This window comes from Natrix helvetica, assembly GCF_964273705.1.
Source record: "Natrix helvetica genome assembly, chromosome: 1".
In the NCBI taxonomy this organism is placed as follows: domain Eukaryota; kingdom Metazoa; phylum Chordata; class Lepidosauria; order Squamata; family Natricidae; genus Natrix; species Natrix helvetica.
In genome coordinates, this window is record NC_138548.1 from 69,774,148 (window position 1) to 69,792,875 (window position 18,728).

The 18,728-nt window shown below is 38.4% G+C and overlaps 1 protein-coding gene across 1 annotated transcript in view; it reads right to left on the reverse strand.

Annotated features, from left to right (window-relative positions):
- PLCB2 (phospholipase C beta 2) overlaps positions 1–18,728 on the reverse strand; it is a 66,201-nt gene that overhangs the window by 10,777 nt on the left and 36,696 nt on the right. The window contains exons 13-25 of the mRNA XM_081934799.1: positions 18,367–18,451; positions 18,072–18,243; positions 17,014–17,108; positions 15,190–15,286; positions 13,542–13,626; positions 12,030–12,154; positions 11,399–11,553; positions 9,854–10,018; positions 7,715–7,814; positions 6,672–6,776; positions 5,251–5,333; positions 2,752–2,836; positions 2,494–2,550 (exon numbers count right to left, since the gene is read on the reverse strand). Of these exons, the coding sequence (XP_081790925.1) occupies positions 2,494–2,550; positions 2,752–2,836; positions 5,251–5,333; positions 6,672–6,776; positions 7,715–7,814; positions 9,854–10,018; positions 11,399–11,553; positions 12,030–12,154; positions 13,542–13,626; positions 15,190–15,286; positions 17,014–17,108; positions 18,072–18,243; positions 18,367–18,451 (1,409 nt within the window). The remainder of the gene's footprint in view (positions 1–2,493; positions 2,551–2,751; positions 2,837–5,250; positions 5,334–6,671; positions 6,777–7,714; positions 7,815–9,853; positions 10,019–11,398; positions 11,554–12,029; positions 12,155–13,541; positions 13,627–15,189; positions 15,287–17,013; positions 17,109–18,071; positions 18,244–18,366; positions 18,452–18,728) is intronic.

Here is an 18,728-nt window from a genome sequence, read left to right on the forward strand (position 1 = left end):
TTATTAAAGACCAGCAAAACAACAAAAAAGAGATAACTGGCAAAACATGACCAAAAGGAGGTAAAAGCAGGAGAGAGGCAAGAATAGGCAAGAATTTACAACACCGCCCCTTCAAACAGGCCAGAGAATTTCCCAGAAAACAGAACCATTACAGTGAGTAATTAGCATGAGCGGTCCCAAAGAGAGTGACCTTTGGTTGTTCCAGTCTTAATTATTTTATGTTCATAATGGCAACAGAATAGAGATGAAAAACAGGACATCTGGTGCTCCATCCTCTACGCTATGAAGGAAACAACTTGGTGGATGAGGATAATGTATCTTCTCCTTTAAAAAGAAATCTAACTTTTACTTCTGGTAAAAGTTTTACTTTACTTTACTTTCAGGGGAGGAATAACAAACTGAAGACTGCTAATGACTGCAGCGAAGACCAAGAAACCGGGGAGTAGACCAGTTCCTTGAAACCTGTCTGAATAAGGAGAGGATGGGAGACTGACCACATCTCCTCTGGACAGCTGCTCCTTAGGAGGAGACTGCAGGAGGGGAATGGATCTAAAGAGCAGGTGGCTGAGCAAACAGTTGTAAGAACCATGTCTACTTCCTCGGGTCCAACAGGTTCAAACTCTTCCCAGATAAAAAGCCAAGACTATGCATGTCCACCAAACTGCAATAAAGCCAGTGTCCAATTGAGAATGAATCCAAACAACTTTATCCAAAAGATCCTAGTAATTTCTCAGCATGCCCCTGCAAGAAGTTCTCCAAGAGGTTTATGTCACTTGAAAAAGTGTGACTATCTGCAAATGCAATAAGAGCAGAGACATAATGATCAGTGGTGGGATTCAAATTTTTTACTAACGGTTCTGTGGGCGTGGCTTGGTGGGCATGGCTTGGTGGGTGTGGCTTGCTGGGCATGGCAGGGGAAGGATACTGCAAAATCTCCATTCCCTCCTGAACAGCTGGAACACGTGAGGCAGAGAATAGATGGGGGCAGGGCCAGTCAGAGGTGGCATTTACCAGTTCTCCGAACTATTCAAAATTTCCACTTCCGGTTCTCCAGAACTGATCAGAACCTACTGAATACCACCGCTGATAATGATGCTTCACTGCCTTACTGTTACTAGGTAGGCCTTTATAATGGGTCTGACCCATGTTCAGTCCCGTTTATCTCTTGGGGAATGCCAGCAATGCTCGGGACGTATCTTTTCTCACTTCATCTTCCTCAATTCTTCCATAAACCACAGGGAGTGCTAAGATCTGCAGTGGGGAGAAGTTTCATGGGTAACATCTGATCCAAAGCTTCAATCATCCCCTTTTCCAAGTGGTAATCAGCATTTAAAATGGACTGTGCAATAAATCAGCAGAAACAACATCCAACTCTCTCTGGAATCTGGGCCCATTAGTCATTACATTTCTAGCCAAGCTATGCCAGCAAAACTGGAGAAGGACAGAGTGGCCAGCAGATTGCAATAAGTCAGTCTACATACCAAACCAAAGAAAGAAGACTTAAAAGAATGTGCAAACTGTCATCTAACATTCTTAATTTCATATGCTAACGAAACAATGCCTCAAGGCAGATTAGAGCTCTGCATGGAAAGGGAGATGCTAGCAGTCAAAACTGGCTTTATGAAAGAACGAGGAATATCATTGCTGATGCATACTGGATCATTTTTTAACGAATAGAATAGAATTCTTTATTGGCCAAGTGTGATTGGACACACAAGGAATTTGTCTTTAGTGCATAGGCTCTCGGTGTTGCACTTTGCACTTGGCTGATGACATTGCTCTGATAGCTGAAAATGCAAATGATCTGGAACTCTAGTAGTAAAAGTCAAAGACCATAGTGAAAAAAATGAGACTAAGATAAAATATAAAGAAGGCAATAGATACAAAGTATTGTCTGTCTTTCAAGAGTGAATATCAAGTAAAAGAACCAGCAGATGAGAAATATGCCACTAATTAGCATGTGAAGTAGGGTAGCAATGACAGCCTTGGAAAAGACATTTAGATTCACTTGAGTCACAAATGATAAGGCTCAAATCACCCTACTTATGTGAAGTCCTAGCTCTATAAGAAGTCTACTATACTGGGAAAAGGAAAGGCAGAAAAAGAACAACCAGGGCAAGGCAAATAGTCTCTTAAGTATTGATAGATAAACTGTTGAAGTCCTAAAGAATCAGTTTGGGAACCTATACCTTCCACATCGTATATTCTCTAAAAACCCTATGTGGCCTAGATAGAATGAAAAGTCTCCCCTTACTGTAATAAGGAGAGAGTTTCTTAATTCCCATTGCAATTTTTTTCCCACCATGAAGTCTCATCCCTGAATAAATTTGTGGAATGGGTTTTGAAAAGTAATGTGATAAAGCCCACCTGTAGTTGATATGAATGTATCATATTCTGGCTGAATCACCACACATTTTGTAATAATGATACCTGTGTAGAATCTGGTTACATGTGACATTGTGTCAGATTGCTAAAAAGAGAGGGCTTCCTTACCTGTCATTAATTTTGCAGCTTCTTTCATGGTCCCTTCTTTTGGTGTAATCAAGGTTCCTGGAGAGGGAAAACAACATCACAGTGGACTAAAACTTTATTCCTTTATAAAATATATTTTACTATAGTCAGAAGGATCAACTGGTCCCAGCGATGTGGGTTGATCCTACTTCTTGTCACGTGGAGCTACACCATCTCCTTTGAATATGTGAATTATCTGTGTTCTCCCATTCTCAGCTCCCATCATTTCCATAGCATTACCTGCAGGGCCATTTAAAGGAGTGCAATAGCTTCCTAGGATGTTAGGTATCCCATTGATTGAAAGATCCTTTTCCAGTATGGATTTCTATAAAATAAAGTTCAGCAGAAAATTGATGTCAGTGCAAAAATAGATCCTGGGAAACAATTGGCTGCTTCCTTTATTCTTCTTTGGCATTTTAATATTCCTGCATGAAAGTAGCAAGAAAGATGAAGTACCATAAAGTGCATTTATAAAATATGTAAGGTAGAGATATTCCATCATCATTCTTCAGGGTGAAGAATGTGAATGTCCTGCCAGTGAGTAAAATTTCTTAACCTGAAAAAATGTTATTTCCTTTTTTCATTCACTTGACTTCTTCTAACTAAGGTTGTTTGCTTCTCTGACAGCCCCAAATATTCTATGACTTCCTCAATAGACACGCATTGCTATACTTTTCCAAATAAATTGCTCAGCAGCACCCAGAGCTGTTATAACTCAGAAAGTAAGAGGAAAATGTGCCTTCTAAGTACTATCTTATTCTTAGCTTCAAGAAAATCCTTTTTACAGCTTCTTGGTAATTAAATGTGACTAACTGGCCCTGCCCCCATCTAGCCTTTGCCTCCCAGGTCCCAGCTAATTGGAAAGAAATGGGGATTTTGCAATAACCTTCCCCTGGAGTGAGGAGGGAATGGAGATTTTACAGTATTCTTCCCCTGCCGCGCCCACCAAGCCATGCCATGCATACCAAGCCACGCCCATAGGTAGTAAAAAAAATTGAATCCCACCACTGTTATACATCCAGGGTTTTATTTTGTTCCTGGAGGCGAAGGGTGGTGTCCACAGAGAGGGAAAGGGAGTGTGTGATGGACAATAGTAAATCAGCAGTTTCCCAGGAAGGACAAAGCACATTCTAAGAAAAGGGGTGAGACAAGAGGCAACACAACCCACAGTTGGATAGGAGACAGATGAAGAGAGTTAGGATGGCAACGCCCTAGAATCTCCCAAGATATATCCTTTAGGGTGAAAGTAGTTAGGGTTTAGTCTGGCAGATACTCTTTGTTGTGTGTAAGCAAATAAAGAACTGAACTTTGGCTGGATTGTTCTATGTCATTCTTGGGCTGGACATGACACTGTCCGGTGTGAAAAGGGAATTTGGATAAGAAAGAATTTAGTTCTGATGTTCAAAATATCTAACAGCTAGGTTTGCAGCTGAAATGGGCTGAAAGTGGGTGCTATTGACAGCTGTACAAAGCAAGTCATGGTTTTAACATGGGTTAAACCAAGCCATCGTGTTAATCCATAATACAGTTTGTTTCAGCATATGATAAAGCATAATGTGGTATTTCGTTTATGTTATGTGAATGTAGCAACTATAGTACATTGATCAGGTTTAAAATTCAAGATTCCTTGTGATATAATCACTAAAAATACTTCAGAGGCCAAATAGAAGAGATTGTTAAATTAGTTTTCATCTGTTTTAAAATTCCAATGCACTGTCCTACATTCCTTGAATCCTTTGCTAAATCCCCTTCCTCATCCTCCATATGAGAGTACAATGCAGATCTCAAAACAGTCTTTTTCAATCCCAGCAACTTTAAGCTGCGTGGAATCCAACTCCCATAATTCCTCACCTAAATCTTTAGGATTTCAGCTCCATTCTTGCAATCTACCAAAGGGATTCCCCTCCCTTCCATGCACGAAGGAAAAACCCTTCATGGGGCTGCAAGAACAAAGCTGAAATCTTCAGGATTCAAGGGTTGCAACTTTGTTCCTCCAGCCCCATGAAAGATTTCAGCTTACCTCCATATCCTCTGCTTACAGGCCACAAACCACCCTTTCTGAAGCCATTCTTAATTTGGTCATTAAGCACCCAGTCATTAAACAAGGACTAACTATAAACTATTTTCTATTCCAATTTCTTAGATGTGTCTTGTCTTTCAAATAACCCTGTTAACATTCCGAATGTATGGATAACATTCTGGATCCCAACTGAAGTATTTTCAGAAGTATTAATTTTATGATTCTAAAACAACATTTGGCCCATTTTATCAAAGCCTCTTTGAAATATTTGATCTCTGTTTTTCTTTGGTTGCTATTAAGAGGCATGTCAAATTCTGAGATGGAATATACTAGAATACAAGAATAGAATAACAGAGTTGGAAGGGACCTTGGGGGTCTTCTAGTCCAACCCCCTGCTCAGGCAGGAAACCCAAACCACTTCAGACAAATGGCTATCTAACATTTTCTTAAAAACTTCCAGTATTGGAGCATTCACAACTTCTGGAGGCAAGTTCTTCCACTGATTAATTGTTCTGTCAGCAAATTTCTCCTTAGTTCTAGTTGCTTCTCTCCTTGATTAGTTTCCACCCATTGCTTCTTGTCCTACCCTCAGGTGCTTTGGAGAATAGCTTGACCCCCTCTTCTTTGTGCTGACTTAAATTCTATCACTAGTAGCCCATTTGATCTATAATACAAAAACAGATATTTTACACAAACAGAATATTATTTGGAGAACTCACCTCATTATTAGCATCTGTATTCTTCATCTTTTTATCATGTGCATTAAAAAACTTTATTGGATTGGATAAAGCCATGGTGAGATCTATTAAAAAAACAAAATGTACAATACCATCTCATTATCTCCTACGGATTGATTGTTACTTCCTTTACTAAGAACATAGTAATATTTGCCTTTTCTTATATGCTTTTTGTTATTCTAAATCAAATAATAAAAATAATTCAAGACATAAAACTTGCAGTAATAGATTGTTAAGCTTCTGCATTTTGCCTGCACTGGGATAAAACTGAAACGGGCTTGTATTCAGTTCAAAGATATATCATTTATATGAGTAACAAAATGTATTTTGTCTTGTAAAACATTGTAGTATTTTTAGAACAATGCTGCGTGACCTACATCCTCATTTACAGTTTTTCTTATAAGGACTTATATATCCTCCTTCAGCTAGGAAAAGAAGCAAAAAAGACTTTTAAATCTTCCCCGTCTTTGTCCTGTTTGTCTGACTTTGTCTAGGATCAGAAACCAAATAAGAACAATAGCTGAAAACAAGAAAAATATCAAGTAAGAACAGGTCTGGTTGTGTTAGGAAGCCTCTGAAGAACACCACGTCTGTGGGCTCAATTGGGAAATAACTAAATAATCTTCAGAGTAAGGCAATGGCTAATCACTTCTGCACTTGTGGCAAGAAAGCTGCATGGATGTATCCAGGAGCAAAGATCAATCTGAAGGAGGCATTATGTTACCTACTCTTGTCCTGGGAGACTGATAAATAGCTGAAAAGAAGTTAAACACACCCTGTGGTTGCTACAAGAATGGCAATGTAGCCCAGTTCTTATTGACAGTACCTCCATAATTAGACCAGTCTAGGAAATCAATGAAATGTAGGTCTAAAATTACTTTTCTTAGAACAACTATAGTACAGAATATTGCAAGTCTGAGTATGCTTTCATCACCCCTCATTTTCTCCTTGTGTGAATGAGAGAGGGGCCTATCTGAGACATTTTCTCAATTTAGTTTTTTTGAACCGGACTTAAGTTGTGTGTTTCTGATTGTTGCCTTTGTAACAGCTCTTCCTCTTGTCCCACAAGGCCATCTTCTACACTATATTTTGGTAACAGTTATTATAAGATTGACATCTTTATTGGAGCTGCCTTAAGACTCTTATATCTACCTAAAAAACACCTCATCCAATGCCTCATTCAAGTTATTTCACCATTTTAACTAAGATAATCTTTTCAACATCCTTCATCAGGTATTGTAAATAATTTTAATTGGCCAATATACACCAGACCTTATCTTAAAAATCTAGAAGCAAATCAAGACTAATAGCAATAAAGAGTGAAAGCCACCTTTTATTCTTTTTTAAAAAACCCTGCAACTGAAGTTTAGATGCCCTGCTCTTTCATCCTCAAAATACTGTACCTGCCCATGAATCAGGAACATAATCTTTCATCTCCACATAGACAAATAGAGATGGCATTGTAAGAGGCTGGTTGCTCTCACTGCGAAGGCAAACATGATGGTAGCCTAAAAAAGAAAGTGGATGAATCCAGTCGGAAAACATATAGCAGTGGCAATTTGGATGCCAGAGTAAGAAATGCAATGAGCTTGCTCAGAAAAACAGCATTGTTGTAGGTTCTTCGATATCGTATTATTTCTGCTTTTGTAAACTGTGTACCAGTTTCAGACCAAAGTTCACAAAAGTCACTCATGATGAAATACCTAAACTCTGGTGAACTGGATAACAAAAAAATGAAAGGAGTCCTTCAGCATTTCTTATACATCTACATTTACATCTACATTAGGGGTGGGTTCCTGCCGACATTACAACCAGTTCGGGGTACAAAAAAATGTGTATGCACATTTGCACCTAAAAAGGTCTGCACATGCACCCAACATTAGAAAAGGGGGATTTTTTTTTTCTAATGAAGATCTTTCTGCGCATGTGCAGAACAGAAAATTTAGATGGTGGTCCCGAGGATAGAACCGGTTTGGGTGCACGTCTGGCCGAGTTACTACCTACTCGACCGAATCGGTCCAAACCAGTAGGAACCCGCCTCTGATATACATATACACACAAACACACACACACACACACACACAAATCCTTAAGGAATGTGCTCTCTTTGTGCATTCTTTCAAATATAATAAGAAGAAAAATAAGGAAAAAGTCTGGTGGCACAAATTACTCCTTTTCCTATAATTCTCTCTACCTTCACTTTCAGATCTTTAGCCCTGAGTAGGATTAAAGCACTGTGAAGTTACTTCCATTTGTAATCAATTAGACATGAATGAAAGGTTTTCAGATTTTCTAGTTCTCACAAGGAGATCCTACTTTAGTACTTCATGCTTTTGAAGAATGCCCAAAGATGGCTTTGAGCCAGCCTTCTCCTATGACTCTGTGAAGGACATCAAGAGTTATGGGAAGCCACCCCAAGGTTGTGGTAAAAAAAAAAAAGTCTTACCAGAGCACACAGCAGTAACTGGGATAATGCGGTGACCAATGAACTTCCCACCTTCTTCCAAAACTACAATTCTGAGAGAAGCCAACTCTGGCATCAAAATCTGGCGGGGAAAAAAATTGTATGACAGTTTGTAACCTAAAAAACCCAAGGTGGAGAAAATCAGTTCCACAGCTACAGAGCTTCCTTCTACAGAGGAATTATTGAGTTTGTCATCTGCATCTCTATAACTGTTTGGTTTGGTTCTGCAACCCGACAAGGCAGACTTCAGAGGATAATCAGAACTGCAGAAAAAACAATTACGTACTCCCAACTTACCTTCCATTGAGGACCTGTACACTGCACAAGTCAAAAAGAGGGCCGCGAAAATATTTACAGTCCCCTTGCATCCTGGATATAAATTGTTTCAATCCCTACCCTCAAAACGACGCTATAGAGCACTTTACACCAAGACAACTAGACACAAGAACAGTTTTTTCCCCAAATGCCATCACTCTGCTAAACAAATATTTCCCTCATCGCTGTCAAACCATTCACTAAGGCTGCATTACTATTAGTCTTCTCATCGCTCCTATCACCCATCTCCTCCCACTTATGACTGCAGGACTGTAACTTTGTTCCTTGTATCCTTACAATTTATATTGATATTGATTGTTTCCTGATTGCTTATTTGCATCCTATGACTATCATTATGTGCTATACCTTATGATTTTTGACAAATGTATCTTGTCTTTTTATGTACTCTGAGAGCATATGCACCAAAGACAAATTCCTTGTGCGTCTAATCACACTTGGCCAATAAAGAATTCTATTCTATTCTATTCTATTCTATTCTATTCTATTCTATTCTATTCTATTCTATCCTATCCTATCCTATCCTATCCTATCCTATCCTATCCTATCCTATCCTAGCTACAGTTTGGAGGTCCCCTTATCTTCTGTATATTCACTATCTGAGTCTTGTCTAATACATGCTTGATGAAATAAATAAATAAAAATAAATAAAATAAATATCTAAAAGGGCTTCTCTTTGAAGCAAAAGCTCAATGATGTGGCTTACTTAGATTTAAAAAGCAAGTCGCTGAGCTGTTTCCCTTTCTCCCCATCACATTCCCAGCTATTCCTTTTCATCAGCTGCTTTCTCACTTCCTGATTCAGCTTAGCTCAAGAATAATATCCCTTTTAAAAAAAGAAATATTCTGCCAGTTTCAAGGTCAGCCACCCCTTTGCAGGGAGGGTTCACTATATGGGTTGATCCTGCCTAAACATAAACTTTCCTGATAGCCAAGAGGTATAAACAAAAAACGACCTGCTTTAAAGTATGATATTCTTAAAAATATATAAATAACTGTACTGAAGCCTTCTTTATATCTCTTGATTCTCTTCTTCTTTATCTTTATCTTTATCTTTATCTTTCTTCCTCTGCCCACCTATCTACCTAAAGTTATTGTGGACAGTGTGAATTACATAAGCACCAGAATTTATGTATATGGCTGTTTTCTGCATTCCTAATTTTAAGAAGATAGTTCTATATTGCTTTTCTTATATTTATACTAGGCATTACAAATGTGTTGCAATTCATGTGCAGAATAATGAAGATTATAATGCTATGAAAGGGGCATCTATTTCCATATGTTGTTATCTTGAGCTTTTGCAAATGTTTATTTTTTTTTAGAAAGCACAGAATTTGTAACCCTCGATCTATTTTAGGAGGGCTCCCCCTACCCAATAGAAGCTTTGAATTGAATATACCTCACTTTTCCTTAAATTTCCCATTTGCAGCATCGAAATATTAACGAGTACCTGAGAGGGCCACTAGAAACAAGGAAATGAAGTCTGCAAAGTATTCTGCCCATAAAACGTATCTTAGAAAGTACAAATTATAACAACCTCTATTGCTTGGAATTTTTGAGGAGGACAGCTCTTACTCAGGGAAATGTGTTCCTGAATATTTTCCTCAATCCTATCACTAAGTGATGATTCTAATATTTACTCTCATAATGTATTGCTGATCCTGCATATTTTATTCCATTTTTACACTGTTTCCTATAACAAGAATGATAGAAGAATCTCCCTTCCCTTAAAGGCCTAGGACCTGGAAACAGCAGACATAGCACCCTTGGAAGTGACACAACATGTTACCTTTTCAAACACAAAAGGGTCTTCATTCCATATAGGGTTGATTGAGTTGGCATTTGGTGTCACTTTGGTTCTATATCTACGCTTTGGATCTCCTGGTAGGCCAAACAACTCTACCTCTACGTAGGACTTCACGCTGCGTTCTAAAAGGAACTGCCCAGAAATGATCTGTGCATGGAACAAGAACAACACAGTAATTTATTACATAAAGATTCAGCATTAGTTCTTAAGTCCTTTTTTTTTCTTTTTGGCCTGAGGCACACATAACTTTTCTCAGACTGAATCTGCTCTTTGAGCGATCAGGCCAAGAACTACATTCCCCAAAAGTGTGGGTGGGGCTGGGGCAAAAGCTAACTTTCATTTTGTTTCATTTCCAATATTCTGTTCGTGTAATTACTATTAAATACAGTCACATATTGAATAATTCCCGCTTTTGTGTCATGTGTAACAACCTTTGAAGTACTTGCATCTTTGTTTTAAGCTATTACTTAAATCCTTCAGGTTCATTTCCCATTAGCTTATTTAAGACCCATTAGCCTTACATTACTGTCCACTTTATTTCTTAGACTGTATATTTGCTCACCTCACAAATTCATCTATCTATTCTATTGGTACAATATTATTGTAGAATACTGTTCGTAGAAATTCATGACTCAATGCTTTTTTGTATCAAAAACTGCTTGACATGGACAATATGTCATAATACTCAGAAGTATTCTAGTTTCATTTCTCTTTAATTTCTAGATTTTAGTTTGTTTTATGTTTTGTTTTATTGGATTTATATGCCGCCCTTCTCTAGTAAGCAGGTTATTTGAAGCTTAACATAAAGTATCAATGAATATTATAACTTTCTTCAAAAACAGCTTTCTCCTCCTTTCAGTAGAAAGCATGAATTCAAAAGTTGTGTAACATTTGTGTACTTACAGTGAAATTAGACTATATAAGTAGTATTACCTGAATACAAGGATTCTTAATCTGAACTGCTTTCTTTAGTTGTAGTGACACAGTTAAATTCCTAAGCATGCTGATGCTACTACTTCTAGGAAAAGGAATTATGTTTAAAGGATTAGATGTTCACACCAACTGCTACATGAACATGAGGAATTCAAAGAACTGAGAGACTGATTTGGGAATATTTCCAGCTGCTGGAGAACACCAGATTCGCAGTCAGATATAGTCATGGCCATATGGCAGCTTACTCAGTGAGGAGACTTCAAACAGATTTGTTCTGTTTGGACATGAAGTGGTACATGTGTCCAATACTGTATTGCAATAGAATACAGATGCACCCATCTTTTGCCTAAAATTGCAAATTAGTTTATTTGTGTCATTATCGTTCTTTCTATTGCTACAACTGGCTAATTGCATGAGATGAATTCATTTATTCAAACACAGAAACAACTGTATTTTTCTATAATCAGAATGTCCTTCAGGTCACTGTAGAATTACTTTGCCATGCAGATCTTACTGGGTAGTAGATACACTGGATATTTGGCATCACACCTCTGGGCAGCAAATCCCCCAATCAATCCCAAAGTGGTCACTTACGGTGATTGACAAAGTGCTTGCCACAACTACATCAATCCGATCCACTGAAAAAGGATCAAAGTGCTTGTCTGGATGACACATGAAGTCATGTTTAAGAAGATAGCCACTTTGCCCATTGAATTCAAACAGAGCCATGTTCTGCTGCATGGGGACATCTAGGAAAGGAAGTGGCAGAGGGGATTATTTCACCTCAGGACAAAATAGCAAATTAGCAAGCTTCACTGAATGGATCACCGTTCCTTCCATTATGACTAACAGACACATAACTGTTCAGATCTAATACACAAAGATGTCTTGGTATAGGGTGGTTAATGGATGAATGCAACATTTATTGGGATTCAATACAATACAATAGCAGAGTTAGAAGGGACCTTGGAGGTCTTCTAGTCCAACCCCCTGCCTAGGCAGGAAACCCTATACCGTTTCAACATTATTTCATTATTTATGCTGACAGTTTTTAAATTGTTTTTCAGTATATTCAGTTTTTATTTTCCATCAGAGTTTTTTCTGATACATGGGCAGCTATATAGGTTTGTTAATTAAATACTGTAAATACATTTATGCAAAACAATAGCAGAGCTAGAAACTTAATACAGCAGGTGGACCCAAGCCAAAGAAGTGCTCTACTCACCACTTGTCTGAAAGTTTAATGCCACCATTTGACACCCAACATTCCAGAACATCTGTGGCATATAGTTAGATGAATCGATCCGGGTACCTTTGGGATAAATTCGGCTCATCTGTCTTTTGTTGTAGCTGAATTTCTTTTAATAGGAGTTCATTATTTGAATGAATGCAATGACTATTCTCATTTTACAGAATAAACAGCTGTGCACATTTAACCACAATGCTATTCCTGCCCACTCATTATTGATTGAATTCATATTATGCTGAAGCAAATCATTGTGCAACTGAAAGGAAGCAAAGAATATTCTGTGTACATTGCAATTAATAATAATAATAATAATAATAATAATAATAATAATAATAATAATAATAATAATAATAATAATAATAATAATAATTTATTTGATTAGCCGCAACCCTCTCCCGAAGGACTCGGGGTGGCGTACAATCAAAACAGATAAAATACAGATAAAGACAAACATACATACATAAAGAACAAAGACATATACATGTGCATGGAGGAGGTAGACTCATAAGTGAAAGACAATTAAAAAACACAATTTAAAATCCCATTAAATAAAATTACTGAATTAAAAAACCCATCAGGAGCGTTATGAAGTTATGATTGAGCCAGGCCGGCTATTTGGAATAGGTGGGTCTTGAGCTTTACACGGAAGGAGCGGAGGTCAGTAGTGGTCCTAATATCCGGGGGGAGGTCATTCCACAGGGCTGGGCCCGCCACAGAGAAGGCTCTGCTCCTAGGTGCCGCCCCATGGCACTGTCTGGTGGACGGCACCTGGAGAAGTCCCTCTCTGTGCGAGCGGATGGGTCATAGGGATGTATGGGGCAGAATACGATCCCGCAGGTAACTAGGTCCTGAGCCATGGAGCGCTTTAAAGATCGTAATCAAGACCTTGAAACGCACCCGATAGACCATAGGAAGCCAGTGCAGCTCGCGCAGGAGAGGTGTCACATGGGAGTACTTAGTACTCCCCATAATCACCTGCGCGGCCGCATTCTGGACCAACTGCAGTCTCCGAGTGCATTTCAAGGGAAGCCCCATGTAGAGAGCGTTACAGTAGTCCAGGCGAGACGTCACCAGTGCATGGGTGACTGTGCGTAGGGACACAGAGGCAATGAAGACAGGAGATTATCAGAAATAAACCTTACAACTAATTGTGGCAAGAGTTTTTCCCAAAAGATATTGATGCAAGAATCATATCCTCGAAATAGAATGATTACTATTGAACAGCTTTTAAATGAATTCTTAATATATAATATTATTAACACACTACAGCCAGCTAATACCAGTAACAATCTCTATTACAATAATAAAACAGCAATTACTAAACTGCACATTATGTCTGACACCATGGAATGTGCGACTATTATCCCAACTTCATTTGTACAGAGAAATTCTCTTTGGGCATATATGTATAAATTGGAATGAGCTCTCTACCAGTTCATAAATATATAATATAACTAATCACTAAGGAGATGCCTTTAAAAAGGATACTCGACAAACTGGATGGGTGACCTAGTCAGCAACTCATAAGCCTTCAATTCAGTGAAGGAGGAAACAACATAACTCTGGTTTTTCTCTGGAATAATAAGGAAGAAAACATAGAGCATAATCAATCTTTTGTTTCCAAATCCATCCCTTCTTCCATTTAATTTCCAATCCTTGTTATCATTTCTAAATAAAAATGCTGGTTAAAAATAAAAATAAAAGAAGACACAGAAAGGGTTGGGGTCAGGTGGAAATTCATTTTAGGATTCCATCGAGCATGGAAGCATATGCAGAAGATTACTTATGGCAGGGGTGTCAAACTTGATTTCACTGAGGGCTGCACCAGGGTTGTGTTTGACCTTGGGAATGGGGGTGGCCAGTTAACATCACTCCTATTGGGGAGGCTTGTGGTGTCTTGAGCGCTCTGCCAATGCCACCTGCAATCCTCTGCCAATGAAAACGGAGCTCCATTTTTGCTGGCGGAGGCACCACAGGCCAGTCCTTTGCTGTTTCCAGGGCGGCCCATGGGCCAGATCTAAGCATCCCACGGGTGAAATCCGGACCCTGGGCCTTGAGTTTGATACCCTTGATTTATGGCAACAAATACATTTGTAGACATTACCTCTGCAGATAATATGGGCGGAATCAGTCACTGCCTAATCAAAGTTGCTATTAAACTGTGCTTCTTGGCAGGAGGATGGCATTTGTATTGCCACAAATTCTACTTGCCACAAGCTGTAGAACCTTCACAACATAATTGTACAATAAACTTCCACTTATGTGCAGTGAAGCTATTTTAGTTGTGTCTAGGAGCATGTTTGAAAATGAAGTAGAAACAATAGATTAACTTTGAAAGCTGGGGCCCTCAAGATACTTTAACTTCAACTCCCTGCATTTCCAACAACATGAGTCAATGCTGACAGTATTTTGAAAATCAAAATCCAGCCCTCCAGTTTCTCTAAATTCAGGAAGGGGATCAGAAAAATTTAACACTTTTAAATTTTTCAACCTTTGACTAGAAGATAGAATCACCTGAGTTTTACCACTGCTAATATTTGTACAAAATGAATATCTTTTATAGGAAATAATTTCTTTGAATTCTTTATCTCAGTTTCATTATTATTTATTAACTATCTTTAATTTTAGCACGAAACAAATGGAAGGGACAAAGTCTGCAATTTCTTTGAGTTTTCATGACTTTTATGAATTCTCATTCAATATTTGACCCAAAGTAGAGAACGTTTTTGATAAAGTTTGGCAAATGTAATGTAAATGCAGATAGTGATATAGGGCTATGGTTACATATTTTTCTCCCTCCTAGCTCTCAATGAACCAGTGATGCACAAAAAATCCACCAGAAGGTAAATCTTGTATTTAACTTTGCATCATGTAGAAGCAGGGTCAATTTCTGCTTACTTAGAGAATCACTGAAACATACAATTCATCTAGGGATGCAATAAATGTTCCTTAATTGATACTGCCCTGTATCATATTGCCCCTCCTACCCCATATAAGTCCTAAAGCACATAGAACAGTGTTAAAGAATGACATTTACACAGTTAATAAACACACCATTTTCAGTGCAAATATATCTGAGGCTAGCTTTACCATATGAAAATGTTTCCCTTAACAGGAGAAAACAAATCGTTCTTACGTGCTGAAATTTCAAAACTCTCAAATTTGATGGGCTGAATGTAATTCACCAGACTGGACATTTCTTCATAGGCAGTCACTTCCAGACCTGCAGTTCCCTAAACAGAATTTGGAGTGTTACAGAGCGAATTGTTGTGATGCAAACTCCAGTGGTGTGCAAAATAAGCATCAGAAAATACTAAGTAGAATTCGGAAGAATAATAAAGGGCAACCAGTGAATATGGATATACCCTGCAGATCTGAGTCTTTCAGAATGGGATCGCCAATTAAACTGGGGAAGCACAGATACACATCTATTTACATATCCTTAGTTCAGTCTTCTGGGAGCTGTAGTTCAAACCTACCTGAAAAGTCATCAGGTTGAGCAACACTGCTCTTGTAAAATAAGAAATAAGAGTATTCAAAAGAAGGATAAGCATAGCCCTATTCATGATTCTGCCTCTAGAGGGTTAATTGATTTTCTCTTGCCCGCTCCTAGCTAATTGGGCAAGAATACCTGATTGGTATTACTGACACACCAGAGAGTACAGAGTTTAGAAGCCGTGTGGCAAAACAACTGAGCTAAAGACAATAGAAACTTTACAGGCTTCCCCTATGGCTGTGTCAGAGTTATGCCTTCCAGACTTCCGAAGGAACTTCATTTATTTATTAAAATGTTTAGCCTACATTGTCATTATTAAAATAATCCCAAAAGTCACGCTCTGTCAGAATTCAGGAGGAGACACAAAATATTTAAAGAGCTAATCTTTTATGATAAGGCAGATGACTCCAGGGTATATTTCAATCCTGCAGAGTGAACTATTCTGTTACATTTCTTGAGCAAATCATACAAAGGATGAAGTGCAAAGTAATAATACCATCAACACCAAGATAAAATAATCCGTGCAAAGTATACCAATAGTCATGATATATGATAAACCAGTGTTGGCGGGGAGCGCACACACATGGGGGAGAGCTGGAAACTGGAAGCTCAGCTTCCCGGTGCGCGCATGCGTGCCAGGGAGCTGCTGTTCCGGTTTCCTGCACTCCTGCATGGCAAAGACCAGCTGGCCAGCGCGCCAGCACCTGGAAGAGCAACTGGTGATGGCTGGCATGCCCAGAGAGATGGCTCTGCATGCCACTTCCAGCACACGTGCCATAAGTTCGCCATCACGGTGATAAACACATAAAGTGTACAAAAACATGTAATCATGGCTCTAGTGACAAAAAGGATTATGTGTACATGATAGATTAGCAGTGCTCCAATATTTGAGGGACTGCCACACAGAAGAGGGGGTCAACCTATTTTCCAAAGCTCCAGAAGGCAAGACAAAAAACAATGGATGGAAACTGAACAAGAGGAGAAGGAACCTAGAATTAAGGAGAAATTTCATAACAATGAAAACAATTAACCAGTGGAACGGCTTGCCTCCAGAAGTTGTGGCTGCTCCATTACTGGAGGCTTTTAAGAAGACTCTGGACAGGCGCTTGTCTAGAATAATATAGGATCTCTTGCTTGAGCATGGGATTGGACTTGACCTCCATGGTCTCTTCCAGCTCTGTTATTCTGTTAAAAGGTTCATAGAGCTTAGCAGAAAATCACAATGCTTAATTATTTCATAAAAAAGGAAGTTTTTCTACTTTTTAGGAGGTCCTCTGATCATCTTCCATTAAGTGAAGGAAAGTATGAGGTCCAAACTATTTCATCTGGTTAAGGGCAGGACAATATCCTATGAATAGATATTACTGTACAAGAGATCATTAAGCTAAGGCCTTGGAAGCTAAGCTTAAGTCTTGGAATAATTACCTTATACTTAGGCTAGATACACAAAATCATAAATCATACCTCATCAGACTGTAGCTTTTTAATCTCTTCCTCATTTAGGTTTTCCAAATTTCTCTCTGCTTCAGGAACTTTTTCACCCTCCTCAACTGGCTTGACTGACAATTTGAAAGAAAAATCAATATGCTTATGAAAATTCTCATCTAATCTAATTTCTCCACACTGATATTTTCTGCTAAATTTCCATCCAACTATCTATTCTGGAGCTCTAGAAGCTCACTCACCCAGGCAGAGATTGTTGACCAATGTGAACTACAATATAGTAATAGTCAAGGGAGGCAGGTCATAAAAATGTTAACTCAAAGCAAATTAAGAAAGTTAGTTTGGATATATACCAATGTAGCTCCTTTATCTTATAGGGAGCTGTAATATATAAGAAAATAATTAGCAGTGGTTATTGAGCCCCTATCATTGTTTTAAATTTACATGGTTTTTGGGGGACATGAATTCAGATTTTATTTCTTTAGCAGCAAATATAGAAGTAGATGTTCCTCTTTGAACTGTAAGCTCATTAGATGACTTTGGGACAGTCACTATGTCCCAGGCCCACTTACCCAGCAAAATTATTATTGTAGAGGAAAATGAGAAGAAAGTATTAAGTACATCTTGAAGCTTTACATCATCTTTATAAAGTTCTATCATTAGTCTTTCATTTTGTTAAAGAGAATCAGACTTTTATGCAGCTCTATTCTCTTTTATATATGTTCTCTAAGACCTCCATAACACCTATATTTTTTATACAAGCATGATGCTGTTCATATGGTCTCTTAGATAATCCTGAATCACAAGTAGTCCTTCACTTCCAACTACAATTGACGCCAAGATTTCCATTGCTAAGCAAAGCAGTTGTTACATTAGCTTTGCTCCGTTTTACGATCTTTTTTTGCCACAATAATTAAGCGAATCACTGCAGTTGTTAAGCTAATCGTGTGGTCATTAAGTGAATCTGGCTTCCCCCATTAACAATACTTGTCAGAAGTGTCTTGAATTTCTGGAAATTATAGTCCTAACACAACTGGAGGAGGAGCCAAGTTTGGAAAGCCTGCTGTATGATATGATACCTGTGCTATCCTTTTCTAGAAGTATGGGTTGGTCTGTGAGTTCCTCCTCCAAACTCTTCCTCTTCTTCAGAGCATCTTGGTTCTCCCCAGGCATAAATTGGTTCTTCTTATTCTTAATCAAGATCTTCCCCATGAGATCCTGAGGACTTGGCAGTGGGATTCCTGGTTTTAGCTACCAAAAAAAGAAATGGACCAGGTAAACATTCATATAATCTTCACATTAACACAGAATGCAGATGGTCAGAACAAGTGCATCCGATGACTACTTAACTATTTAATTTTCTCATTCACTTACTAGATGTTTTTCCAGGGGTTCGGTCAGCAACATTTCCCCAAAGATGGTTCTGCAGTACTCAGCCATCTTTGCCTGCTGCTTAGGCCTAAAAGAAAGTATAGGAAGAGAATACATTAAGAAAAAAACTGAGCTATATGCTAGCATATGCAAGGCTGATCTAAATTTACTACCAGAAACTTTTTGAGTTTTCCCCCCATAAACTTTGGTCTGAACCTCTTCTCTACCACATCCCATGCTTGCTATTGCATGGTAATTGTATTAAAAATTCCCTTGAAATTATTTGGAGTTAATTTAAGATTTTTTCTCTCTTTCTTAATTAGTAAGTAATTTGACTATCACACTGCTGCGTTCCACATTTATTC